The sequence below is a fragment of the Sapajus apella genome, unplaced genomic scaffold, assembly GCF_009761245.1.
Source record: "Sapajus apella isolate SASKATOON/1434 unplaced genomic scaffold, GSC_monkey_1.0 scaffold1, whole genome shotgun sequence".
In the NCBI taxonomy this organism is placed as follows: Eukaryota; Metazoa; Chordata; class Mammalia; order Primates; family Cebidae; genus Sapajus; species Sapajus apella.
This window is the reverse complement of record NW_022436941.1, coordinates 4,938,724-4,966,052: the sequence shown is the minus strand read 5'-3', so window position 1 is coordinate 4,966,052 and position 27,329 is coordinate 4,938,724. Positions and strand designations below refer to the sequence as shown.

Genomic DNA, 27,329 nt, shown 5'->3' with positions numbered 1-27,329 from the left:
TATATTTTGAACACATACTCTTGTGTCAGGCATTACTAAGCTTTGGAAAGGAAATCCATGATCATGGTTCAGTGTATTGAATGCTGGCATGCTGCAACCTTTGTAATGTAAGGATGTCATTCATTCTGCAAGGTAGGAATTAAGTCTCCCCATTTCACAGATGAGAAAACTCAGGTCCAGAGGTGTCAAGTAGCCAATCCCATGTCATACACCTGGTGCTGACAGTATATCAGGGACTCTGCAGCCAGAAAGCTTTAAGTTCAAATCCACACTTCGTCATTTTGTGACCACGGACTGATTGCTTAACCTCCCTGCTCAGAGTCCTGCACCACATCCCTCTTCCATTTAAGGTGAAAGTTGACATCTTTGCAATGGTTTTCCAGGCCCTCAGTGACTTGGCTCCCTGTTTCTCACCCACCTCACTTCTGCTCCTCTCCCCTTCCTCACTCTCTCCAGCCACACTGATCTCTGCTGCAACTTGACCATGCCTGGCTCTTCCCCAACCACAGGGTCCTTGTACCTGCTGCTTGTACCGCCTGAACTTAACAATGTGAAGGCCATTGGGGACTTTGGCAAGGGCCATTTGACAGAGAGAAGGGTGTAAAAACCTGATGGAGTGGGATCAAGAGAGAATGGGATGAAGGATATTGGTGCACCCAAATATACACAACACCTCTGAGGGTTCTGCTATGCTGTAATAAGGAACAGAGAAACAGAGCTATAGCCAGAGGGGCCTATGGAAGCCAAGAGAGGATGCTGTTTAAGAAGGCTGATATCATAGCATGTTTGATGCGATGGGAAAGATCTAATGGAGAGAAAATGATGAATCCCTCCTCTTCCTCCTCCTCCTCCTCCTCCTTCTCCTTCCTCTCTTTCTCTTCCTCATCTCACAATTTGCCATGCTGTCAGCTCATAGCAAACTCACTCATATCAAAGCTCATGTCTTCACCACCTAACTACAGTTTCCCCTTCTGGCCCCCTGGTGCCTGTGCTCATGCCCAGCTCCTAGGAAGAGCTCCATCAGTATCGACTGGCAGAGAGGACAGCAAGTCCCCATCTGTTCTCACTTCTGGGGAGTGCAGGTGTGAATGGCCTGGCAGGCAAATCTCATTTTGTGATGCCCTTAGCCATGGGCTGAGGGACAAGGGAGTGTACTGGGGCAGCACCCAGGGAAGTGGCCCCATTGTCCTGGCAGAAGGCACAGGTCGGAGAGGCTCCTGGAGGTCCAAGGGCAGGAGGCTGAGGGGACCAGAGGCCAGGATAGGCAGAGGGCCCAGGGAAGTCTAAGGTCTCCTTTGGAAGCTACTTGGCAGCAATTACAAAACCATGCAAACCAGTTGCCCTGGACTTTAACATCCATTTGTTTTTCTCTCCCCATCTAAGAATGTGCCAATCTCTGCGTTTATATAATAACCCAACATTGTTTTTCTAGTGTTTACCTGAGCGTATCCCATGAGGACACCTAGGGGCAAATGATCCCAAGCCTTCAAAAACCATTCCCTGCTCTGTTTTTGCAATCCCCAGACTGGCCCTTCCTTGGTGAGCAGCCTGTCTGCGTGTGTTTGCTTAGCTTCTCTGTGTTCAGAGTACATTCTGCCTTCAGGGAGCTGCAAACCTTCAGCCTCATGCCTTGCCCTGGACTCTCTTCTGGTGCCCTGAGAAGGTGCTGCCAAGTACCTGTGGAGCCTGTTACTCTTTCCCCAATAAAAGCTGCTAATAAAGACTGCCACGTCGTGAGCACTGGCTGGGGACCGGCACTGTGCTCCATGCTTCATATTCGTCCGTTCATTTGGTCAAGACAGCCCCACAAAGATAGGTGCTGCTGCCTCATTTTACAGATGAGAAGCCCAAGGCTTAGAGAAGTAAAGAAACTTCTGCCAAGTCCCACAGCGAGTGGCGAGGGTGAATCAGAAACAGACTTTGCAGGTTCTAAGCCTGAGCTCTGTCCCTTCTCCCAGCTTAGTAAATCTCTGAATGGTAGAAACTTGCAAGGAATTTCTACCATTTGCAGGCCCCTCCAGACCCTAAGGAGCCAGCCCTTGACACCTGTTTCTTTCTCTTTGCAGGAGCAATTTCTTGGGGGACAGCGACTCCTATGGATGTTGTGAAAAGTCGACTTCAAGCTGATGGGGTTTATTTAAACAAATATAAAGGTGTCCTGGACTGTATCTCCCAGAGTTACCAGAAGGAAGGTCTTAAAGTAAGCCCACAGCAGGCCTGCGGGGTCAGTGTCTGTCCCTAGAAGGTGGCTCACACATTTAGGGGGATATGGGACCATAGAGAAGGGAATCGGGAGACCCAGGGGTTGGTGGTGATTATGTATCAGGCACCACAAGCGGGTGCTTTGTCAAGCACTTCACCGGGGCGGTCTTTTCACATGGCCCGTGGAGGAGGTAGGTGCACGGCCGACCTGACAGAGCTCAGAGAGGGCTGGTAAGCTGCCCCCAGCCACACAGCTGGTGCATGGTGGAGCCTGGTCCATGTCTGTCTGTCACCACAGTTCGCCTTCTCATCAAGATAGGCTGGGCGGTCCTTCCTCACAGCTCAGTGCCTTCCCCACTCCGCGACCCCATGGGAAGTCCCAGAGCCACCTTGCCTCCTTCCTGTCCTCAACCAGCTCATCTTACCAACTCCAGGCCCAGTGGACTGTCTTCTGCTCTCCCACCTAAGCCCCGACCCCAGACCTCTGGCCTCGGCTGAGGAGGCGGCCTCTGACCCGCTTCCCTGGGCTTTGTCTCCTCTGTTCTTCCTACAGCTCGAAAGCTTAACCCAACACACACCCCTTCCCACCACCTGAAAAGGTGCTACCCCAGGACAGACCAGACTTCCATGTCTGGTGTCCAAGGTCATAAACAGATTCCTCACCCTCCGGAGAAACCATCCCGCTGGCTCTTTCTTGCATGGGCTCCTTGCTTTCTTGGTGTGGCTCTTCAAGTCAGCAGATATGGGTTCAACGTCAGATGCAGCTACTGTGAGCTGGCAGAATCCAAGCAAGTGGCTTCGTGTCTCAGGAACTCAGGCTCTTCCTGAATGATCATCCTTTCCATGAGGGGCAGGGCGTTTGTGGGTTAATATAGAAAGCTCTCCGTTCAGTATGTAACCCATAGGGAAGAGTTTACCCTGTCTCACTGGCATTAGCATTCTCAGTATTGGTTTATTAGCGCCAGTGTTACCCTGGAGCTCTGAGTCTTTTCTCACGTGGCTGCCCCACCCCAGGCCCTGCCACATGAATCTGCCCCCTCCTTCCAGGCCCAGCGCAGTCCACCACCATCCCCAGAACCCGTGTCATTGTCTTGCTTCTCCTGTACCTCTCTCAAGGCGCCTCTCACACACCACCACGGGTGACAGCTCTTTCTATACCTCCTTCTCTGTTTCTTAAAGCAAGTTTCCTGAGGTCCTGTTTTATACCCTCCCCCAACTTGGGAAAGATCCAGAGTTGGGATGACCCAGTGTTGAGGTGAATGACTAACATACCACATGAGAGGAACAAGATGCAAAAGCTAGATCAAAGGGCCGCATCTAAAGTACAGAACTACCAGAAGTCACTGTAAAGTCCAGCCATTAGTATTCAATAATAGATCAATCACCTCTGTAGAGGATGGGGCAATCTGATTTGATGAAGGCTCCTAGGGAAAAGTGCCTAAGGGCTTTGGTTTTCAAATGCTTATTTTTAGAGAACCTCATATGTGGTAGGCACAGTTCTAGGAGCTGGGGACAGAGCAGTAAACAAAAGAGAAAAAGCCCATGCTCTGATTAGCTAATATGGCAGTGAGCCAACAGTGAGACCTGTCCCAAGGCTGCATTCATAGAAGTATAGTGGGTAGGATAAGGGAGGTGGAAGCCTCTGCCCTGACCATATTACAGCTGGAATGTTGCATCTACCTCTGGTCACTGCCCATTAAGCAAGACCCTGGTGGTACCCAGGAATGAAGAGCAGGATATCATAGCAAGTGGGGAAAGGCTGGACCCTGGGACTCTGGTTAGTATGAGATGTGATACAGAGGAAGCTTGATTTCTGTCTTTATGTGTTAAGGATGGATAAACTCAGAGCTTCACTATTCTCATTGTTTTAAATTCCTTTTTAAATTTTTTAACAAGAGCTGTTCTGACAGAAGGGTGAAGCCCAGCCCTGGTGCAGCCTCAATTGTCTTTTGTATCTTCTGTTTCTTTTGTTTTGTTTTTAGCAGAAGTGCAGTTTGTGATTTAGCCAGTGAGTGCAGAGAGATATAAAAGTGTTTCAAATAGATGATTTATTTTTATTTGAGATGTTTTTGTCTACTTCCCCAAATATGAATGTGTCATAATTCCTAAAAAGTCTGTAGAGGCAAAATATATTGCTGACATTATTTCCTTGGAAAGTAACTGTGCTCTCTGAAGAAAAGTGAAGTCCTGGAAGTCAGCTGAGTTCAGACGATTGGTTTCTCCGTCTCAATACTATTTGATCTGTAGTGTTGGATGAGAGTCAGATTTTCAGTCAAGATAATAATACTCAGCTTGAGTAAACCACAGCATGATCAGACCATTCAAGGTTAATTTTTCTAAATTTGTATTCATTGGTTAAAAATAGATAACATATGAACATAGGAAGCTTCTAAAAGTACATGAGGATGTACTGTCTCCGTGCCCTGCCTGCAGTCCCTGTCCTCCCTCAAAGGCAATTACCGTAAAGTTTCTTATGATACATTCCAAAAATATTTACAGTATATACAAGAATATATGTGTATGTATATATCTATGTATGCTTATATATGTGTTTACTTATGAACATAAATAGTAACATAAACATAACCACACCACCTAGAACAATCAGGTTGTCTCAAAGGCATTTTTTTTTTGAGACAGAGTCTAGCTCTGTTACCAGGCTGGAGTGCAGTAGCATGATCTTGGCTCACTGCAACCTCCGCCTCCCAGGTTCAAGCGATTCTCCTGCCTCAGTCTCCTGAGTTGCTGGGATTACAGGCACACACCACCACACCCGGCTAATTTTTGTATTTTTAGTAGAGATGGGGTTTCACCATGTTGGCCAGGATGGTCTCAATCTCCTGACCTTGTGATCCCCACACTTTGGCCTCCCAAATTGCTGGGATTATAGGCATAAGCCACCGTGCCCGGCCATTCAAAGGCAGTTTTCTAGCAGCTGCAGGAGGAGGAGGTAGAGAGGATTCTCCCAGTGCCCCAGGGTTGCCCCCAGTTCCCAGCTGGCTTGGGCTCTGGCCATATGGAGCATTCCTCCCCAAGCATTCTTGGCTGTGGCTGGCAGAGGCAGATCGCAAAGCCCCAAACCCATCATCATCCAACCTGTTCTTACCTTCCTAGGGAAGGAGAAGTTGGTGACAGTAAAGAATTAGAAAGGCATTAATCATGATGATGGAGACCAATTTGAGTAGTTCTTTGTAACCCACTTAGGGATGATCAGTGGTGCAGCCTTTGTGGCAGGGAAAATCAAAAGTCCAAGGACTTGTCAGGGTACCCCCAAGTAGAAACAGAAGAAAAGCCTGGTAGTTTTGGAGCCATTCTCTGCCTGCTGTGATGGTTGTCTTGGGCTACGTGGGTCATAGCTCTGAGTTGGAGAGTTGTCATCTGAAATAATGAGGCAGGTGAAGCACCTTGATATTCTTGGCTCCGTGGAAGCAGCTGCTATGGAGGGGCTGTGGCAGTGAGATGAGGCTGGATGAAAGACAGAGGGCATTTTTAGGTAGACAGCTTCTGGAGGCACCAGGGCCAGCTGCCCTGGGGTGCCGTCCCTGGGGAATCAGAGGCTTCCTACCACTCTAGGAACCCCCCAATTGCAGCCACCAGGACTCTTTCAGTTCAGAGGCTCTTTCATGTCCAAAAGTTCATTTATTCATTCATTCATTCATTTACTCATCCATCCATCCATTCATTCACTGGTTCACTTAATGTGTTTATGAAAGGTCTACTCTGGGCTAAGTGCTTGCAGGGGCTGGGGCTTCAGAGGCAAACCACACACACAGCCCTGCATTCACTGCCCTGACTGTGATGGCTAACCCCACCCTCACCCCTGTTGTCTGTTCTTCCTGACAGATAAGTCAGGGACACTTGGAGAACAGTGTGAGGAGTGCTGTGATGGGGAGACACTGAGTGCACAGAAGGTGAGGGGCCATCATCCATCTGGAGGTGACCATGGGGACACTGCCAGGTTGCAAGCCAGGCCTGGGAAGCACTCCAGGCAGAGGGGACCAGAAGAGGCTCTGTGGAGGAAGAAGGCTGGCCCCTCAGAGGAATGACAGGCTGTTAACCTGCCCAGAGTGTCAGGTGTGAGAGGTTGCCCAGAGAAAGTGGAAGGGAGAGAATGTGGGTCCTTGCAAGCCAGGGAAGGGTGTGGACCTGACCTTAGGCCATAAGGAGCCATTGAGGCTTTGTAGGGTGGAAGTGAAGAGGGGCTCGGTCTGGAGTCCGTATGCTCTGGAAGCTCTGGGTAAAAGCTGGCAGGTCTGCACTTTGCCTTCCATGGGCTCTGCAGCAGAGCAGGCCACAGCTGCCAGAAGTGACCCACAGCTCCTGCAAGGCCCGGTGCTGTGGGACAGAAGGCTCACACTCCAAGCTGGGTGCTGCCTGCCTCCACCTTGCAGATGAGTGCCAAGCCCAGACCCACAGGGGAGCCTCTGTGGGCACTGGGCATGGAATTTTCCTCTCAGAGTTTGACCCAGTTGCTGGCTGTTATTCAGTCACTGTGGATGAGCCTGTGGAATTTCAGAAAGGTCAGACGTTAGGGAAGAGTGCTAATGTTACCAGGATCTCGCTTGCACCTCGGCTGAACAGCTCGAGGGCTTGGCTGAGCCACTTGTTCCTCCCTAGGGATCCTTGTCCATCAGCTCCTTTCCCAGGGCCACGCTGCACCCTGGAGGCCGCTGTGAGGTGCAGGCACCTCTCCCCAAGGAAGGTCACCTGATATCGGAGCCAGTGACAGAGGCCTGCACCAACTGTGATACCACAGTGCCCAGAGACTGAGGAAACTGGGGAAGGGCAAAGGGCTGGTTTCTACTTTTTAAAAATGACCAGCTCTGTTTCTCAAACTTAGAAAATCATACACGAAGTAGAGTAGGTTTCGATTTGTGCCTGACAGTTCTCAAGTCACTTACATTTTTGTGGGGACCTGCTTTTAGATGGTTGTTTCTCCCAGAGGATGCATTAAAGGCCGGCTCCTCTGCACCGTCCCCCTCGCCAAAGCTCTTATCTGCTCTCATCATTTTCTGGGTCATGTTGTGATTGTTCCTGAGTGGGGCTTATCTCCACTAATAGGTTATAACTGCTTGAGGGTTGGAACCACATCACATTTAGGAGCTGACACCCAATACCATGCAAGAAGCTTGAGGTAGGAAAAAAAGATCATGGGCAGTGTTTGGGAAGCATCACATAATGCTCCCTAGAGATGGAAGACAAATATAGGTGTCATGGAGCAGCAAAGGCAGAGTTATCAGCTCATCAGCACAGGCCGTTCTTCCTGAGCATGCATCCTGGTGATGGAGATTGAGATTGAGTCCTACTCCCTCTTAGCTGATAGACCATTGATAAGAACAAGGAGGGTGATGATGGTAATCAGTATTTAAGGCGTGCTTCTACTGTACGCCAGGCACTGTGCAAGTGCTGGAAAAGCCTCACCTCATTTAGTCCCTCTAACATCCTTATCAGGTCAATTCTCTTATTAACCCCCTCTTACAGTTGGGAAAATTGAGTTCCAGAGAGTTTACCACTGGCCCAAGTAACACAGCTTCTCAATGGGAAAGCTGTGCCTCAAACCATGTCTGCAGAGTCTTAAGCACAGCTCCAGTTCTGTTCTCTACCACTTTGGGGATGTCCTGTGAAGCCCCACCACAGTGAATGGGCATGGCTGGGTGTTCTGTCTACTTAGGGCTTCCAGATTCCCGAGGATCATGTGTATGCATCTATGTGTGTGTGTGTGTGTGTGTGTGTGTGTGTGTGTGTGTGTGCACGTGTGTGTGTGCATGTGTGTATACACATGAGAGAAGAAGAGAGAGAGAGGGCAATTTAAAAAGCATATGTAGGTGTTTGCCAGGCCCAACAGCTTGCCTGTAGTGTTTAGTGCATGTGTATCAGGGTCTGGGAGGAAAAGCACTATCAGGCATGACATGGGTCAGGGCAGGGCGTGACTGGAACTTCCCTGTGTGATCTCTGCCTACACAGGTCCTCTGGGCTCTGTCCAGGAACGGGGCCTGGGTGTGCCAGGTGGTGGAACGGCCCACCACGAGCCGTTCTCTATTGCTCCTCGGTGGCCCTGCAGAGGGCGTGGGTCAGTCCCCTGCAATAACCGGGCCCCTGTGCAAAGGTGTTTTTCAGAGGCATCACTGTGAACGCGGTGCGGGGCTTCCCCATGAGCGCGGCCATGTTCCTTGGGTACGAGCTGTCACTGCAGGCTATCCGCGGGGACCACACCGTGACGAGCCCATGAGCGCCAGGTCAGTGTGCTTCCATCCTGGCCAGTTGTGCCTCCTGGAAAGTTGAAACTCTTTTTTTTTGTCATGAGAATGTTGTGACCTTCTGAAATGTCCTGTCGTTTGTCACATATCTAATCTGTGGTAGGCCGGGGCCATCCTTCTTGTCATCAAACAGCAGTTCAGAAATGCCCACCAGTGACGGTGGTATGCTGGGTCCCCAGGGACTGAGTCTGGCACAGAATGTGCCTGTTTCCAGACAGCTCACCTATCCATCTTTCCATACAGCAGCTTCAACACCCCTTGCAGAGAAGGGCTTTTACCTTCACTGTGCAGACGCAGTGACCCAGGCTCATAGGTGAGGACTGCAACCAGGAAACCTGCAGGGGCCGTCTCCCCACCTCCCTACTGAGCTGAGCCTGACTCAGAGCCACCCACAGGCTCCCAGAGCCCTAGAGGATAGGTCTCTGCCACCATTTCTTGCCTCCCATACCCTCTTTCTTTTTCTTTCTCATTGCAGAAAGATCACAGTAGCCTGAGGACTCTTCTAAAGACAGAAATCTGACTCCCATGCTCACACGCCCTACTTGGCTCTCCATTACCATGTAGATAAAAAGCCTTCACACTGCCTCCTCTGGCCTCATCCCTCACCACTGTTCTGAATGTCCCGCCCTCTCTCTTGCCCCTAGGTCTTTGCTCAGGCTGGTCCCTCTGCCTGACATCCTCTTCTCGCTCCTTCCCCGCTTGTTCTTGGCTTCACCAGCTCTTTGTCACCCAGGCTGTAGAAGTCTCCTCCTCCAGGATGCCGGCTTGCTTTCTCAGCTGGGGTGAGTCGTGCCTTCTGCAGACCATCCCCCACCCCCACCCCCACTGCATCCTAAGTGCCAGAGTACGCCCTCACTTCCCAGGCAGGGCTGCTGCAGCCATCCCCACCTTTGCACTGATGGTGCCTGGCACAGAGCCCAGCACACAGAAGACCACTCAGCAGAGCTTTTGGATGGTAGATAACCAGCTCCCTGTATCCCCGCAGGCCTCCTCTTCCTCCTGTGCTTTTTATTCCTCATTGCTCTTTATCTGGTCCCAAACTGGCTACCTGGAAAGCCCAGAAGACAAAGTAGGGGTGGACTGAACTTTCTAGTCGACCAAGAGGCCATTTGACTCAGCCTTGGTTACCACAAACTCTCTTAGGAAGGATGATCTTTGTCTCTAAAACCTCACTGCTGCCTCCCCTGTGAGCTGGCAGGGGCATTCTCATTCTCGGGACAGCAGAGCCCTGCCGTGGTGCATGGGCAGTGCCAGAACCTGTGCAAAGGGCGGGAGCTGACCAATCAGGCTGACTGTAGTGAGCCCAGGACAAGCCCCAGAAGCTGGCTTCAAATAAAACACTCCACTTTTTGCTAAAGTGGCAACATTCACAGCTTTTCTGGCTTTTTGCCCTTTCTTATAAAAGGAAAAGGGTAGCAACACAGTTTGCATAATTAAACATCTTGAGTGAAGAGTTACTGCATTTGGGTGATGTCCAGGACAGGGAAGGAATTTGTCTTATTCTCAGAGCTGTGCTCAGATATTGGCCATTCCGCCTTTTAACAGAGAAAAGTAATTTCTTTAAAATCCTATAATAAACGCCATGCATTTTTGTTGTAGAAAAATATAGAAAATTCAAATAAACAGAAAGAACAAAATAACAAGACCTGTCATCACAAGACCTTGTTATTATCCTTCCAAGGCTGTCTTATGTGTATTTCCAAATCGGGATCCTGCTCTACACAGTGTTTTACAGCCCTCTCTTCCCATTTAGTAGTTTGGGACCATTTTCCCATGTCACGAAATCTTCAGCTACAAGATGGTTTTAATGCCAAGACCTCCCAGATCTCAGAGTGGCTGGATGCCTGCCCAACCTGTCGTACCTGCCACTGTGACCAGCCTGGTGATTAACTGCTTCAGGACAAAGGAGGAAGTTTCTAGCAAGCCAATCACGATTGTCCTGCATTTGGCCTTTCACAAGCAGTGACCAACCCCAGTGGAAGCTTTTCTTTCTGAAAGCGCTCTTTCTTATGAGGAGCATGGCTGGCTATCTGCCTTAGGAGGGAGGACTGCTAAGGCAGGGAGGAGGCTGCTGCCTCCTGGTGGGAGAGGGAGGTTCCCGGTCACCCATCTGCAGATTCATCTTAAACAAGTCTTGCCCCTGGCATTCAACTTCCTGCTCTAACCCAAAACACTAAGGCCTTTTAATGAGACTGGCTCTTAATTCACCAAGTAGCTCTGAGATTTGGGGCAGGCCATGGTCAGGCAGCAGTCACACCCACTCTTTGAATGCCTCCCACATTGTCTAGACCCAGGACAGAGTGAGACGGCGTATATTAGAGATCTAGGGAGGCAAGCAGTCCCTAAGAAGTGGCAGGGTGGGGACCATCTCAAGAGTTCCTGGATACAGATGGCAGGAATGACTTGAGAATTGTTTCTAAAAGCTTGCAGGAGATAGATGACCCAGCTCCAGCAGCACCAGGTGCCTTCCAACAGCCAGGCACAGAGATCTCCCCCAACTCCTCTAGGTCCCGTGCAGGAAGATCAGTAACCTTTGGTGGTAGAAGTGGTATCTCATCCACTCAGCAGTGGCTGGCTCGTAGACTTGTCTGTGGCTCATGAATCTAACTCTGCCATCCCTACCTGTCCACCAAGACCAGACCCCCAGAGCTTCCTGGAATAATGCTGGCCTGCCCTCTGTCCTGACATGCGCCCTCCAGACCTCATTAGCCTACCTTCAGTTTCAGGAAAACCCATGTTCAAGGAAAGAAGATACAGTCTTCTTATGATACCTTTTTATACCTTTTTTGAACATTTACAAGTAGCCCTGGCAACCCTGAGAGCCTCTGCCTGTCTGTACTTTGCCTCTTGGTGCTTCACATACCCAGTCTCCAAATGGGTTGTTTGACCCCGAGATCCAAGATTTCAAGACTGCAGTTAGATGACGTTCTTTTCTTTCCTCCTTTTTCCCAGGGCTTCATTCCATTAACAGGTCAATGCAAAAGTGTCTGCAGAACCCATGGTGTGATTTACGGAAGAGAAAGATGGACTTCCCACCAGGTGGGCTTTCAGCCAAGCACGCTGTCCTCAGAACCCCTTCTTCCTTCCTTCACAAGCACTCTGATCCTCACCCTGGCTGGGGCAGTGGAGCTCTAGCCTTGGAGGGATGCAACTGACCATTGGTCAACTGATCAACTATTTTGGTTTTGGATTTGCACCGGGTAACAACAGACCAGAACAAAACAAAACTAGATTAAATTGGCTCTGCCCCCATGGCTGTTGTAAACTCACTGGGAATTCACGGAAGAGCTGGAGTTGGCTCTAAGTTTCCAAATAAAAGCATTAAAAACCTCTTTACATTGTTTCTGTAGCAGATGCCTTTGCCTGATTTCCAAGAGAGGCACCTGGCCACTGTCATTCCTCTCTCTGTTCAGGCCTCTGTGGGTATTACAGGCCCAGAGGGAAACGCCCTTCACACAGGTGAGGAGAGAAACTGACAGGGGCAGCCTGGCTTCTTTTTTCCCAGATGCCTAAGGTCAGCAGGGGAGGGCATAGCAGATGAAAAGGGCAATGAGGGACAGAAACCTAGGGGTACTCCCACCCTGAGCAGTGACACATGTTGGTGACTTGCTTCAGAGAGGCTGGCCCTTAGCTTGGTTGGGGTGGGCACTCTCTGGGCCTTATTTTTGCATGGAGAACTAAACAAAACAAAATACTTGGTCCACAGTCTGGCTTCCAAAGTGACTTCATTGTTCTAAATTTTATTCCCTACTAGAGCCACGTGGAGAGGCCATTAATATTTTACTGTTACGTGGCTTGAGTCCCTGCAGCCTCTCCCAATTCTATGCCCACAACAAGCATTCCCAGCCAATCACAGAGCCCTTTCTTGATGAGCTGAATGGCGCTGCAGAGTCCACAGCACAGTGCCCTGGCAGCCACCACCAGCTGCGCAGAACTGTCATACAAAATAAATCTATTTGCCATCCCTGGCTTAAATCCCAGTGCAGGAAATGCCCCCAAATTTGTTCTTTTTTCTTTCCCTTGAAAAGGTCTTCCTTGGTTTATCCACTACCCTGTTCCCCCACCATCCCCTGTCTTTGAGTGATTTGGCATGTCTGAAAATTCTCTGCCTTAACAGACCCAAGACAAAAGCAATGCTATGGTGCAAACAAGTTGAAAGTGCTCAGTCTCTTTGGTGTAAAACCTGTTCGTGGAGCGGAGGGTTCCCTGCTTGAAATAAAACCATCAGCTTGCCCTCCTCAATCTTTCTCTTCACAGCCTCTAGGACTGCAGGGTACCCTGGGCATCTCTGTAGGCTGCAGTTCAAGCTTCCCACCCTCCAGCAGTGGGATATTCATTCATTTGTTCAGTCAGCAAACATTTGTTGAGCAGGTGCTGACCTAGGTGGTGGGAACAGCCACGAGGGACTCCAGTGGCACGCCATTCTGGTGCATTGGAGAGGCTCTGTTGACTGGAGAGACAAGCCTGCCTGTCTGCTCCAGCCTCACTGGGCCTGGGTGGGCACAGAGGATGAGAGTGGAGAGATGTTTCTGTCACCTGGTTCATCCCTGGGTAGACCTGAAGTCTCTGCTCTAACACATTCTAGAATGTGTTTCTTAAGTCTGCCTCAACTGGACCATTTCCCGGTGCTAGGCATGGTTGCATAGTTTGTTTAGCAGTGGTGCTGTGTCCAGAAGGCCAACTGGGGTCTTCTACTGGATGCTCCTGATGAGGCTGAGATGCACCAACCACTTTCTTCAGGTGTCTGAGCCTTTCCTAGTTTCTATTAATCATCACGGCACCTCTTGATAATAGGAGGAGGTAAGCAGAGAGAAGCATGCTGATCCAGTTTACAGATGAAGAAACTGAGGCTCCAACATAACTGAGCCCCAGCTCAGGACTTTACCACCAATCACATTTGATAATCTTCCTGAGGCTACACTCCCCTGCTGTCCAGCCCAGGGAACATCGCCAGCAGCCATGATGATAGCTATTTTGTGGTGTGAAAAAGATAAAGTTGTTGGGGCACATAAGTGTGGAGTCTCAAACTGCTATTGAAGGCCTCCTATGAACCACATCAGAACTGCCCTTCTGGACTCACCTCCCATTGCTCTGGTCCAGGCTCTCTGTGCTCCCATCATTTCCCTCATTCTGTCCAGTGCCAGGCATATAATGGGCATTTAAATGTTTGCTGAAAGAATTCCCAAGTGATCCAACCAGCCTGCTGGGCCAGCTGCTGTCTGCCCAGCACCCTCTAGGCTTCCCTGCCTCTGTGCTTTTCTTTAACCTATAGGACACTCTTACCCCCAGCATCACCAGACACAGGAATGCTCCCTGTTTTCAGCCCAGCTCAGATGCTTTAAGCCCTTAGGTGTTTGGGCTTCCTAGATTCTCTCTCTGTCTCTTCTCCCAGCAGCATCCATGGCCCTTCCAGCGACATGACCCCTCTGGCACTGTGTCCCTCCCTGTGCTACAGTCATGTCTGTGTGCCCTCTCTTTCTCACCAGACTGTGCCCACCTTCACGGCCAGGACTGAGTTGTACCAAGTCTTAGATTCAGCATAGCAGCAAGCACAAACAGCGTTTAGAATAAAGGAAGCATAAATTAATGGGCAAAAATGCAAGCATGACCATGTTAATTGAGAATTGCTTGTAATAATGAAAATTCAGAAACTTTCTAAATGCCTATCAATAGAAGAGGGAGTTAAACAAATTGAGATGCATCCATACTCTAGAATAGTATCACACAGCCACTAAAAAGAATGAGGTGGACTTTAAATATATTGTCATGGAAATATGTCAGCAACATTGTAAGTGCAGAAATGGAAGGGCGGAATAAAGTATATGATATTATTCATTTTCATTTAAAAATATATATTATATATGTGTAACTACATGGGCAATGAAAAACTCTGGGAGGGTACACACCGAATTTAATAGTGGCTATTTCTGGGATGTAGGATTGGGAGAAGGCTTTTAGTTCTCACTTTGATGATGGTGATTTCTTTGTACATCACTATAATGATGGTGATTTGATGATGGCGATTACTACAATGTTTCGATTTTTTCCAGCATGTACACATTGTTTTTATAATTTCTTAAAATAAAAGCACATCTTATTGCAGAGCTAGGGCTCCCTGCTGGGCACTTGTTTTTCAGGCTGCAGGCTGGCTCTGCCTCGCTGCCCAGCCTCAGCCTGGCTCTGAATAACAGCGCCGGCCACCGCTCCCCACCCCCGCCCTCCTCCATGCTGGGCAGACACTGCCTCAGCACACCTTCTGCACCCTCACTCCCACCCAGGAACACCTGGGCTGTGATGAATGAAACTCAGCCTTAATGAAGAAACTGGCTCCAACCCAAGCAAATCTCATGTGGTAGCCAGAACTGGGAGGGGTCAGCCAGCAACAGTTCTGCTTCAACTTTTCTGGAGGGCAATCTTGTGGAATAGTTAGGGTCAACAACTTGGGAGTTTTCCCCCATCAACACATTATGGTTTTATTTAGCCAAATATATATGTATGTGTGTGTGTGCACACTCATGTGTGTGAGTGTGTGTGTGTGTATAGTCTGACACTGCCCAGTGCTGTTCTAGGTATTGAGTGAAAATGGCAGGGAGCCTGCCCTCAGGAAGCTTAGCATCAGGCATTAATTTCTGTGTCATGATCGGGAAAGTCATTAAACAAATGGAATTCTATTTTTAAGAAGGATGAAAACAGAACAGAATTCCAAGCCAAGCACCAGTTTTGGTGTCTGTGCCCTGGAGTTGGGGGACTTCAGGGTTGGCCAATTTGCCTTACTAGGAATGATAAAAAGAAGAACAAAAACCATTGCCATATACAGCAGCAGTTCTCAATAGCAGCCTCTTTCACTCCTAAAAATTATTAAGTATATATATGCAAAGAAGATCTGCATATATATACCAACATTTACCAGAAATTCAAGCAATTTCAACAATATTTATCCATTTAGGTATAATAATAAACCCATGACATTTTACATAAATAACATTCTATATAAATAGCGATTCTTTCTAAATCAACATAATTAACTAGAAGACTTGCATTGTTTTCTCTTTTTGCGGCTAAGTCTGGCTTAAACAGAGGGAAATTGTTCCCCTGTCTGCTTTTGCTTTTAGTCTATGGGTTATCTCTTGCAATGTAGCCTTTGGGAAACTCCACTGTACGCTTGTGAGAACATGAGATTGAAAAGAGCAGATAACATCTTAGTGGTCTATGAAAATAGTTTTGACCTCGTGGGATCTCTTTGAGAACTCCTGCCCTAAAGGAAAAAAAAAACAACCCTCACCCGAAGGCTGATACCCAGCAGAACCGCCACTTGGTGGCAGCAGAGGTCAACCAAACCCTCCGCAGGAGTCCGCGTCTGGGGGTGCAAGACCTTGGCCCTGAGGGGAGAGCACCAGGGCCCCGTGACACTTCTCTTCCTGTTTGCTGGGTGTCTCCATCTCCCGTGGTGTTGCCCTTTTCCTTCTCTGTAGTGGAAAGAACTGCACAGGAGGGAGACCTTCCCCTTGGATTCCCGTTACAGGTGGGCCATCGGCTACCTGCGTGCTCTTGCAGGCATCGGCGCCCCTGAGCCTTCTGTAAAATGGACACACTGCTCTCCCTTACCTAACTTGCACAGCTTTCATAAGAATCAAGGGCAAAAGTGGTTTTGTAAACTGTAAAGTGCAAAACAGGGGCTGGAGGAAGAGGGGCACGGTGTGATTTTTCTGGTTTCTGTTCTTTGCCTGCCTTCTTCTCTGAGTCTGGGTTGTTTGCTTTTCCAGGAGGTGAACACAGGGTGACTCCGGTGTTCCCTCATCTCTGCATGTGAAGCCCTGAGAGCTGCAAAGGTTTGGCCTTTGGACCTCCGAGTGGACACCAGTTAGCAAGCATGGGCTAGGATGGTGCAGACACTGACGTGGCCCGTCTAATGCCTGAGATGCCTCATGAGTCATTGATTCAAGCCTTCCAAGGTTCTGACCCCCAATGCCCACTCTGCTAGGCTGGCATCAAAGAGGTTTCCAGGAAATGTTTGGTCCAGCAGAGAAGTACAGACCATGAACACCACGGAGCCAGAAACCATCCAGAGAGATTTTGCTTCGCTCCTCTGGCTGGGCCTGGGGAGGGGCCAGTGAGCCACGCCCTCAAGTCTCAAGCCCCACATCCCCGTGCCTCTCCTCTTTTCTCAGTACCGACCACGTTTCTCCTCGCTTCTGCACCCGTGGACCCTGAGGACAGCGGCAGCGCCTTCCTCACCGCACACTGAGCCCAGGGCCTGCTCCTCACTGCGCACTTACTAGTGTCTGTTGAGTGATTGAATCACATCCTCAGGTCTGCAACAAATAAATAAAGCTTGCTTTATTTTTTGTTAACTGAAATTTTTTTTCAAGCTGACAACAGAAAAAAATAATTTTGCTATTTCAGGGTAAAACTTAGAAAGTCCAAGTTAAATGCTCAGTTCAAGATTTTTTCCTTCTCCACCCTCCCCTGGGGTTGGCTTTAAATCGGGAGAGGCTTCAGGGTCCTGGGAGATGCTCTGTCCTACCCTGGTGTTCTTCCTGGCTAGTCCTGGGCATGGCTTTCCCTCTAGGGCGGCTTCTGAAGAAGCATCTTCACTCCCATTTGGTCCCTGACACGTGGTCCACATATATACCCATCCCAAGGCCTCTCCAGCCTTATCACCCTCCAAGACACATCAGTGCTCCTCTCTGTCCTGTATAAACATCTGTGGTTTCTCCATTGGAACTATTCGGGGGGCTGCATCAAGCTCACCTTCCTAGGGCCTGTGGGTGGTCCTCCCTATAACCCATCTTACGTGTGGTGGCAAGAGGCATTATCTTTTCATGCCATCTCCCAGGGCGTTCAGGGCACGCGGCTCATTTGCCCTTCACTCTTGGTTTTCTACCATCCCCTGGAGTTCTGCACCCTACCCCGAGGCTCTGCTGGGGGTCAGGCAGACAGCCCTTCTCTAGGGAACTCAGCTGTGTCTGCCATCGTCCCCTCCTCTCTGACTTCTCTTCCACAGCCCAAGGAGTCACTTCCTATCACAGGGCTGGGAGAGTTACCGTTAGAACTTCTAAAGGCAAGAATTAACCTCTGTGTCAATAGCCTCTACACCAATAAGGGCAAAATCTGACAGAATCCAATCTCATTCATGATAAAAGTGCTTGACAGACTGAAAATAAAAGGGAATTTTCTCAGCCTAATAAGCATTTATGAAAAGTCCACAGCCCACATCATATTAATATTTAATTGTGAATGACTGGATTCGTCCCCACTAAAATCAGGAACAAAACAAGAATGTCTACTCTCACAACTTTTATTCAACATTGTATTGGAGGTTCTAGCCAGAAATTAGGCGAGAAAATGAAATAAAAGTCATCCAAATTGGAAAAAGAGAAGTAAACTACCTCTATTTACAGATGATATGATACAGTATAGTGATGTTTGCACAACATGCCAATATACTAAAATCCATTGAATTATACACTTTCAATGGGTGAATTGTATTGAATATGGTATATGAAGCATATCTCAATGAAGCCATCTTTTTGGGTTTTTTTTGTTTTTTAAATAGGGTCTTGCTCTGTCGCCCAGGCTGGAGTGTAGTGGTGCAATCACGGCTCATGGCAGCTTTGACCTCTTGAACTCAAACGATCCTCCCATCTTAGCCTCCTAGTGGCTGGGACTACAGTTGCATGTCACCATGCTCGGCTAATTTTTGTATTTTTCATGGAGACTGGGTTTCACCATATTGGCCAGGCTGATCTCAAACTCCTGGACTCGGGTGATCTGCCTGTGTCAGCCTCTCAAAGTGCTGGGATTATAGGCATAAGCCACTGTGCCTAGCTAAAGCCATCTTTGTAAGGTGATAAAAACAAAGAATGAAGCCCTTTGGGTCCTCTTTGTGTTTCTGCTGAGGCCTCCCTTTGAAGAGAAAGGGAGGTCTTGGTCTGGGATCAATGAAACAGGGTGACGAAATGTGGCAATGGGAGGAGAGGAACGGTGAGGTTGAGACCTCACAGCATCTTCCTGCTTCAAACTGGGTGGATGGACAGAGGAAGGGAGGGATGGAGAGATGGACAAGCCAACTTTATGGCTGGCCACATCTTGGCTTGGCTTTGGCCAGCAGTGTGTGCTTTGGCCTGGAATCTACTGGAAACAGCTCTGCCCGGGGCCTGGCAACCTGGCGAGGGTAGCAACTTAACCGCTTGTGAGCAACATGCTTCTGGCCAAGTTATGCAACCCCGTTGGGCCTAGTTATCTCATTTGCGCAGTGGGAAAAATTACATACAACAATTATATAAATATCTCGTGGCGTTGTTGTGAGGATCCAACCAGACAGTCTACAAAATAGGCTCAGCAGAGTGCCTGGTACAGAGTAAACACTAAATGTTGGTTCTCCTTTCTCCAGGGCGGCTTCTTGATGAATCTCAACTCTCCTGCCACAGAGATGATAATTATTGCACACTTCACTGTAAGTAAACCCTCCTTGGAGCTTGTCTGCAGGAGTGAACACTGCAGATTATGTGACTTTTGCAGAAAAGTGGAGGGACAGCACCAAACTACTCTGGTGATTAATCTGCAGCAGTGAGTGGAAGCTCGTCTCTGCCCGTCTCCTCTGGCAACACACCACATTTCTGAGTTGTATTCTGAAACCGTCACCAGCCACCAGCATCTGTCCCTGCTGTGATCCTGCTTGGGGTGAGCATTGCTGAGTTGGGTGTCTCCCTGTGCTGTAGGTGGTAAACCACACAGTGTCACATGATGCAACTATGTCTGGGGCCAGTCATTCAGAAAACTCACATGGAGGAGAGGAGGAGAGAAGGCGCTGCAGCTGCTGCCTGGAACTCCAGGTGGCTGCCGTCCAGGGAGCTACAGAAACCTCCATCCCTCCTGGAGACACCCAGCTGAGCCCCAGATAAAAAGTCTTGGAGGGAGTGCCTCGCTCCCTTAGTAAGTAGGGCATGAGCTAGACCTAGGCTGTTTTGTTAATGCAGCTTACCAATTTCTTATCATGATTCTGAAATCTAAATAGCTCTGAAAACTCAAGGACTCGTTTGGCTGCAAAACTTCACCATTTGGGTGACTGCTACAGGATTGATATGTTTAATTATGGAATCTTGCTCCAGGCCCTGCTATGGGTGTTATGTAATATATGGCGCATGGATTGTTTCAACTTTATAAAAGGCTAAAAAGCTTGAATTCTGAAACCTGTCAGACTCCCTAAGTTTCTGGATATGAGAGTGTGGCCTGGAATTCTGGTGCGTCTATTTTACCCTCAGGCTGTGGTCGGAAGAAGCACAATGTACACCCTGGGTATAAAGAGAATGAGAAGAGGCAGAATGCAAACAGCAAAGGGTTTAGAAGTAGAGAGGGCTGGGGTGAATCTTCCTCTAAATCTCTCCACCTGTGGGATCTTGGGAATGCCATCCAGACTTTCTAAGCTTTGGTTTCAGTATCTACAGAACAGAAACACTGTAATAATAATATCTACTTCCTAACCGAACTAGTGGGTGAAGCACTTAATTATTAACTATTTATTCTGCATGCGCACATTCTTGAGCAGTCTCCCACCTGCAAACTGCTGCCGTCTCCTGTTTTAGGCACACGGCCAGTTTCTCAGGACCCTAGCCCTCTTGGCATGGCCCCCTGCCTCCCTACCTCAGACATGCCTTCAGCCTCCCCTAGCGGCAACCCTCAGATGGTCCCCACAGACACCCTTAGTAACTGCTCCCTGCAGCCCCCTGCAGCCCCAGCCACAGCCTGTGAGCCTGAGGGCTGTATTCAGCATCAGAACTCTTACCACTACAGGAGTCTCTGATCTATTTTTCCCCTTCACAACGCTTGTAGCTTTCTTTGCTCTGAGCAGCAAGAAATGAATAATTGCCTAGGGACCAGCTCATGTTGTTTCCCCCCATATATATTTGTTTCAAAATAAAGATACATAATTTTAAACAAATGATTGCAACTGATTTTGACTTAGCTTACTGGATTTTTTTATTGTAGCAACTTAAAGAGAAAACTTTTTAAAGTGAATAAATAGAATAAATAATATTTCATCTTCATATTTTGCCTCCCATTCCTCTCATCTTTTCTTTCTGGAAAACTTCCAGGAGGCTCTTCAGAAATGTCAGCACGTTGCCTGCCACGGTTTGGTTGCATGGCTGTTCACAGGAGAAATACTGTGGGGATGAAAGTTGATAAGGACAGAGTGATGTAGAGCCAAGCAGCCCTGGAGCCAACCTGCTGAGAGCCAGAGTCAGGCATGAAGGAGTGTGTGGATGGGCAGGGAAGGGGCTTGAGACCCAGAACAAACAGGTGGTCAGGTCCAGGCTAGCTCACGTGGTGTAAAGACAGCGCAGGTGGTTGACTTCAAGTTGGATTTCAGGGGTCTATACACACACACACACACACACACACACCCCCCTATCAAGTGGCCCTAAATCTCCCCATTAGAGAAAGTCTTTTCTGGGGACTCTTTGAGGCCTAAAATGGTATCATTATCCTTTTAGGTTGTCTTTCCAAGGTCATTTGACAGCACAATGGCTAAGAACGGGGCTCTGAGGTCAAATAGACCTCAGTTCAAATCTCAGCTCTGCCACTTATTAAATATGCAGCCTTAGGCAAATTAGTTGACCTCACTGAGAGTGGTAAATTGAATAATTGTCCCTAAGGTATGTATTTATTCAGTGAGACAGCATATATGAAGCACTTAGAACTAAATGCTATTGATGGTAGAAACACATGCAGCTAAACATCTGAGCACAGGACTTTCAGCCTTCTATGATCTTGCATGGAGATGCTAACACCTAAAAGAGGCAGGGAGGTCACCCCATCCAACCCGCCACCCCACTCTGCTATTAGGGATTAAGGTATATGCTGAAGAAGAGGATCTGTGGATGGGCATTCAGGACGAGTGGCAAGCTTCCACCTTGACCTGGGTGCATTGACCTTAAACACCCTCTTAATCCAGGTCAGGGAGTGGTGGCTCACACCTGTCATCCCAGCACTTTGGGAGGCTGAGGCAGGCAGATCACTTGAAGTCAGGAGTTCAAGAGCAGCTGAGCCAACACGGTGAAACCTAGTCCACTAAAAATACAAAAATTAGCCGGACATGGTGGCATACACCTGTTATCCCAGCTACTCGGGAGTCTGAGACAAGAGAATCACCTGAACCCAGGAGGTGGAGGCTGCAGTGAGCCAAGATTATACCACTGCACTCCAGCCTGGGCAACAGAGCGAGACTCTGTCCAAAAAACCAAAAAACAAAAACCCTCTTTAAACAACAGGAAAAAAATATCTCTTTTAGCAACACCCATTCGGTTAGTAAATTGAATCTCTAGGCTAATTTAGTGTTATGTGAACTACATCCCTGATTCTCCAGATTGTAGCTTCTAATTACACTCAGAAAGGGTTCTTTCATTATTCCATAAGTGGAGAGAAGTAAAGGCCCCATTAGTGTGTTTTTAAAACTAGGGGGAACAATGGTCTATCTCACTTCAATTCTATTGTTTCATTGAATCTCGCTTTAATTCTATTACTTCTGATTAAATTTCTTAGATCTCCATCAGCCTTGAACTATCAACTCCAACTTTATCATCCTTTTGCATTCAAACAGGGCTGGCATCATGATTCACATAGAAATCACCAACCAGAACATATTACACGTAAAAACAAACTTACTGGACACTTCTTGTTCTCTAGTACTTGAACCGATTTTTTCACCCGACTCAAAATCAGCGAGTATCTTGTTTGCACTGTGGTGTTGGTCATCTGAGACAGTCCCTCCTTGAAGCATGGTCTGGTGCAGTTGTCCTGGTAAATAGTAAGAATTTATTAAAACAAACAGTCTGAGGAGAACTTTGAAAATATATCACAAAGAGCTATGTAATAGAGATGCTTGTGATTTAATCAGTGTAACTCAAACTTGCATTATTTTTAGATAGGTCCATTGCCAGTGTAGGAAGTGTTCTTCAGTAGTTAAAGGGATGCCATCTTTCTACAGTGACACCCCCTGGAGGAGATTTCCAGTATGTTCCATCCAGGAAACATGAGGGCTATGAGCCCTGAAAGAGCTGTGAGTATTCTTTTCAACAGGTGCTTCAAGGCTTGTAAGTTTGAAAGTGCAGAGTGAGGAAAAGCCTTTCCACACCAGCTAATGGGATGTGACAGTTGAATGCAGCTGGTATTTCAGCAGCAGCTAAAAACACAGACTGTACGTCAAGGGGCAGGGGCCATGCTGTCTGCCTGGTTCCTCCCCAGAAGGCACTCTGGCCTCTTCTCATCTAACGGATGGACCTCAATGGGTGCGATATCTCACCCTAGCTGGGGCAAGAAGCTCAGGTTCTCCCAGGCCTTCCATGAGAAAGAAAAAGGCACTGCACCTTGGTGAAGCACATCCTCCTAACCCTAATCAGAAGTTTGAATCAGGAATCAGAACTTTCCTGCCACCCGTCCTTTCTGCCAGAGTGGGCAGTGACCCTCTGGAAGTCCTCCTTCCACCCACAACCCCAGATCCTCTATCTGTCCAGAGGGCAGCATTCAAACCAACAGCCACCCTCATCAGCTAGACAGACAACAGGGAGGTAAGGAGAAAGGGAGGAAGCGGGAGGGGGAGGCATAGCGGGTAGGTAATTCATGCCCAATAAAAAATATGAAGTTATCATTTTATTTACATTGTTTCACAACCCAAGAGTTATCAGCAAATAAGTTAGGAAGCAATACGATATGAGCCATATAGCAATTATTATATCCTTAGTTCCAGCTTCATTTAATCATGCACATGGCCACCTATCTGAAAAGATATTCAAGATTCTTTTTTTTTTTTAGACAGAGTCTCATTTTGTCGCCAGGCGCCAGGCTGGAGTGCAGTGACACAATCTCCGCTCACTGCAACCTCCACCTCCCGGGTTCAAGCAATTCTGCCCCAGCCTCTTGAATAGCTGGGACTACAGGCACACGCCACCACGCCCAGCTAATTTTTGTATTTTTAGTAGAGACAGGGTTTCACCATGTTGGCCAGGATGGTCTGGATCTCTTGACCTCGTGATCCGCTCGCCTCGGCCTCCCAAAGTGCTGGGATTACTGGCTTGAGCCACTGCGCCCGGCCTCAAGATTCTTTTATTTAATGTTGAGAAGTGTTTAAACTTCCCAAGAGGCATAAAGTTAACTAAATACAAAAAAAAAAAAAAAAGTTCGTAATATAAGATTTCAAGATCATAGCTTTAAAAGGGAGTAATTTGGGCCAGGCGCGGCAGCTCATGCCTGTAATCCTAGCACTTTGGGAGGCCGAGGTGGGTGGATCACCTGAGGTCAGGAGCTCAAGACCAGCCTGGCCATCATGGTGAAAGCTCATCTTAAAAAAAAAAAAAAAAAAAAAGGGAGTAATTTGTAACAATGTGATTTTAACAGGGAACACTAATCTGTAACAATTGAATTAAACCACTATTTATAACATTAAATAGTAAATAAAGCAACTTATTTTTATGTAAAAACAAACCTAAAAAACCCAAGGTCAAAATTATATTCTTCACTATACTTACAGAAGGAATGGGCAGACAGAGACAACTGGTCACCTGCAAGAGAAATTTCAGAGTGAAGATTCCAGATGGGAAAATTAAAATTAATTTGGAAATTTCTTAAAGAGCATTCACTCACATTAGCTCTGCAGTTGCAATTCGAAGACAGATCTTCCTAAAGTAGATAGAGAGATAAGAACCTCTAGTCAGCCCTGAGTTTTTTCATCTTCATACATACTTCGCTTTGTCAGTAGCCATCTTTCCCACGGGCGCCCCCTACAGCCTACCTGCATCTTGTCGATAAGGTAATTGATGTCCCTGATGCCCAAAAACGTTGGACACCCATGGCCGGCAACCGAGCACAGGAGCAGCGCAGAAGTAAGGACCGTGGCCAGAAGCATCTTGACAGATGACCAGAGTGCGCCTGCAGACACCTTCAAATTGAGTGATATTTAAAGCTCCCTCTCAAACATGGGAAAACCCTGACATCAAACTGATACTTTTTCTGACACCAAGAGCCCACTTTTTCTCCGTAAGTTGGGGCCACCTGATATTAACAAACAAAAAAATCAAACTGAGTCACTTGACAATGATGATGCTGTGCCAGGAAATGTCATTGCTCAGAACAGATGATTTTCAAAAAGTGGAGTACTGAAATGCTGAAGGAAAAGTTAAAGATCTAACCCCTCCCTCCAAAAACATTTAAAGACAAGTATTCTGGTTGTGAGAGTTAGAATACTTTCCATGAAAGCCCAGGTCTGTATTTTCCCTTTTTACATTATGGGAAACGCTGATATAATACAGCCAATCACGGGTGTTCTAAGGAAGCGGGGCCTGGGGAGAGGGAGTGGGTTGGGGGGAAATGTGTGATATTGCATGCCTCCACTTCTCACTGTTGGGGTTTTCCTTTAGTAATTACAACCTTGGTCTTACTATCCTTTATTCCCAAATCTCAATGGTTTTCTTACCCAGGACTAAATTCGCCACCTAATGCAAATGCATCTTAGAAGTATCCCTTTGTGAAAGTGTCTGAAGGTAGAAATCTTCAACTATAAGCACAAGAATGTAGCACCCATGCTTGTTAAAATTAGCCTTGAGGACCCCTTAGTATCTTTAGAGACCTTGTATAACACTGTATGACATCAAGTAAAAACCCAGTACTTGAAATACGATAGTAGCTAATATTTGCTGAGCACTTACTACATACTAGCAACTATTCTAAGCACTTTATGTGCATTAAGCCATGTAATACACTCAACCACCAAACGAGGTGGGTAGTAATTCGTCATCCCTGTTTTTTACGATTTAAAATATTGTCTACATCTTAGCTTTCTCATCCTTCAGTATAGCTGTGTTTAATCACTACGCATCAAAAAAAAAGTCTCACTGGAGCTTTATGAAGTACTATAATTATTCTTATCTTATAGATGGAGAAACTGAGGCATAGAGAGGCAAGTAATTTGCCCAAAACCACAAAGCCAGGAAGCTGCAGAATTTGTATTCAAGCCCAGAAGTCAGGCTCCTGAGTTCAGCTCTTAATCCTCCTGAGCTCCTGTTTTTCTTCAGATCTTTTATCTGCTTCTCCCACCAGGATATGTGCTCTAGGGCTTTATGGGTCCAATTCACCCCTATATTCTCAACACTTAAGAAGGTGCCTAGGGGACTGTGGGAACTCACTAAATGCTTGTTGAATTAAAACACTAATTTGAAAAGTAACTCTTGAAATAGAAACTTCTTATTTCTGGGATTTATAAGATTTCAAATCTGATTTCTAGGGTACATATTTGGAGGCATGTGAGGTAAGTAAAGATAGCCTCTACACAGTAGACTGAAAAGGTGAGGGGTTCTTTAACTTAGCACTGTAAGCCATAGTAGCCAATGGGGACAAACTCATAAGATTTCCTTGCCACCACTGTAAGAGTATGGCAATACTGTTTTTCTCATTGTGTGTCGTTCCTTAGGAATAATGATGGATCATCAGTGTTCCACTCCACCATGGGGAAGGGAGTGTGTTGGTGGTAAACAAGGTAAAGAGAAATTGGCTTTTTGTTGAATTCCCTTAAGCCATTCCACATCTCTGACTTCCATGCCTGCTCTTTGCAGACACTTAAGAGAAAACTCAAAGGATTCCCAGCCTACGGCAAACACTTTTGTTGCAGAGTATGGGATGGATCCCTTTTTCTTGATGATAGAATTCTGATGAGTTTGGGGTAGCAATGTATCCAGCCAAACACCCACTTTTTCAGCCTCTTTTGCTGCTACATGTAGCCATGCAGCAAGTTTCCATCAATGCAAAGTATGTAAAATTATTTTGCTTTCCTGGTAATAAGAGACAAAAGTGGCTGAATCCTGTCTTTCCCCTTAATTTCAATTTGGGTGTGATGGCAGGAGCTTCAGCAGCAACCTTGTAACTATGAAAAAATGGACAAGAGAATTACAGTAATGGCAACACTAACTTTTTTCATAAGTCGCAAATAATCGAAAAGGCAATAAAAAATAAAACCATGAACCTAATAACAGAAGTAACAATAGTAGTACAACAATGATACTAAAATTCTAGCTAGCTATCACTGCCTACTGAGGACCCTGAGTTATAAAACTTGTTCTAATTTTAAAAAAGAAAAGAAGATTAGCAGCTTTGGAGAGATTTTAAAGATACATTAACACCAGACTCAACCTTCTTCCCTGACGTTATTGGAAGACTTGAAAGAGATGTGAAAGCCAGGTGTGGTGGCTCATGCCTGTAATCCCAGCACTTTGGGAGGTTGAAGCAGGTGGATCACGAAGTCAGGAGTTCAAGATCAGCCTGGCCAAGATGGTAAAACCTGTCTCTACTAAAAACACAAAAATTAGCCAGGCATAGTGGCAGGTGCCTGTAATCCCAGCCACTCAGGAGGCTGAGGCAGAAGAATTGTTTGAACCCGGGGGGTGGAGATTGCAGCGAGCCGAGATCGTGCCGTTGCACTCCAGCCCCGGTGAGAAAGTGAGATTCCATCTCAAAAAACAAAAATAAAAAAGAGAGAGATGTGAAAAGGCAATCATCTTTCCATTCCGCGAATCAACATTATTTGATGCTCTGTGTGTGAACCATGGAAATCATTTCACCTGCCATCGGGTATGCTTCTCACATTGAAGAAAACACCACCCCACTCCTGTTGTACAGATGGGGGCTTTACCCAAAAAGAGAAAGTCACAGCTCTAGCTTCTAGCAGGGGATGGTATAGTGCAGTGGTTAAGACCGGTGACTCTGGAATCAGAACGCCTGGGTTCAAGTCCTGCCTTTATCACTTGTTAGCTGCATGGCCTTGGGGGGATTGCTTGGCCTCTCCCAGCTTCCATTTCTTGACTGTAAATGAGGATGATGGTGTGG

The 27,329-nt window shown here is 47.2% G+C and overlaps 2 protein-coding genes across 11 annotated transcripts in view; one reads left to right on the top strand and one right to left on the bottom strand.

The window, feature by feature from the left end:
* SLC25A48 (solute carrier family 25 member 48) overlaps positions 1-11,793 on the top strand; it is a 47,884-nt gene extending 36,091 nt beyond the window's left edge. For 3 of the 10 annotated variants that reach the window (XM_032246101.1, XM_032246205.1, XM_032246573.1), the window contains 2 exons: positions 2,067-2,200; positions 11,412-11,793. In XM_032246101.1, coding sequence (XP_032101992.1) covers positions 2,067-2,200; positions 11,412-11,594 — 317 coding nt within the window. In that variant the 3' untranslated portion in view covers positions 11,595-11,793. Of the gene's footprint in view, positions 1-2,066; positions 2,225-8,308; positions 8,439-9,103; positions 9,242-11,411 lie in introns of all 10 variants that reach the window. The other 7 variants (XR_004259338.1, XR_004259236.1, XM_032246328.1 and 4 more) reach the window with 7 other exon arrangements.
* Positions 11,794-20,109: 8,316 nt separating this feature from the next.
* On the bottom strand, positions 20,110-24,360 carry IL9 (interleukin 9). Its single transcript, XM_032245990.1, has 5 exons — positions 24,247-24,360; positions 24,099-24,134; positions 23,984-24,016; positions 22,125-22,256; positions 20,110-20,623 (listed from the first exon to the last, which is right to left on the bottom strand). The coding sequence occupies exons 1-5, from the start codon at positions 24,358-24,360 to the stop codon at positions 20,504-20,506; spliced, it is 435 nt and encodes a 144-aa protein (XP_032101881.1). The 3' UTR covers positions 20,110-20,503.
* Positions 24,361-27,329: the final 2,969 nt, after the last annotated feature.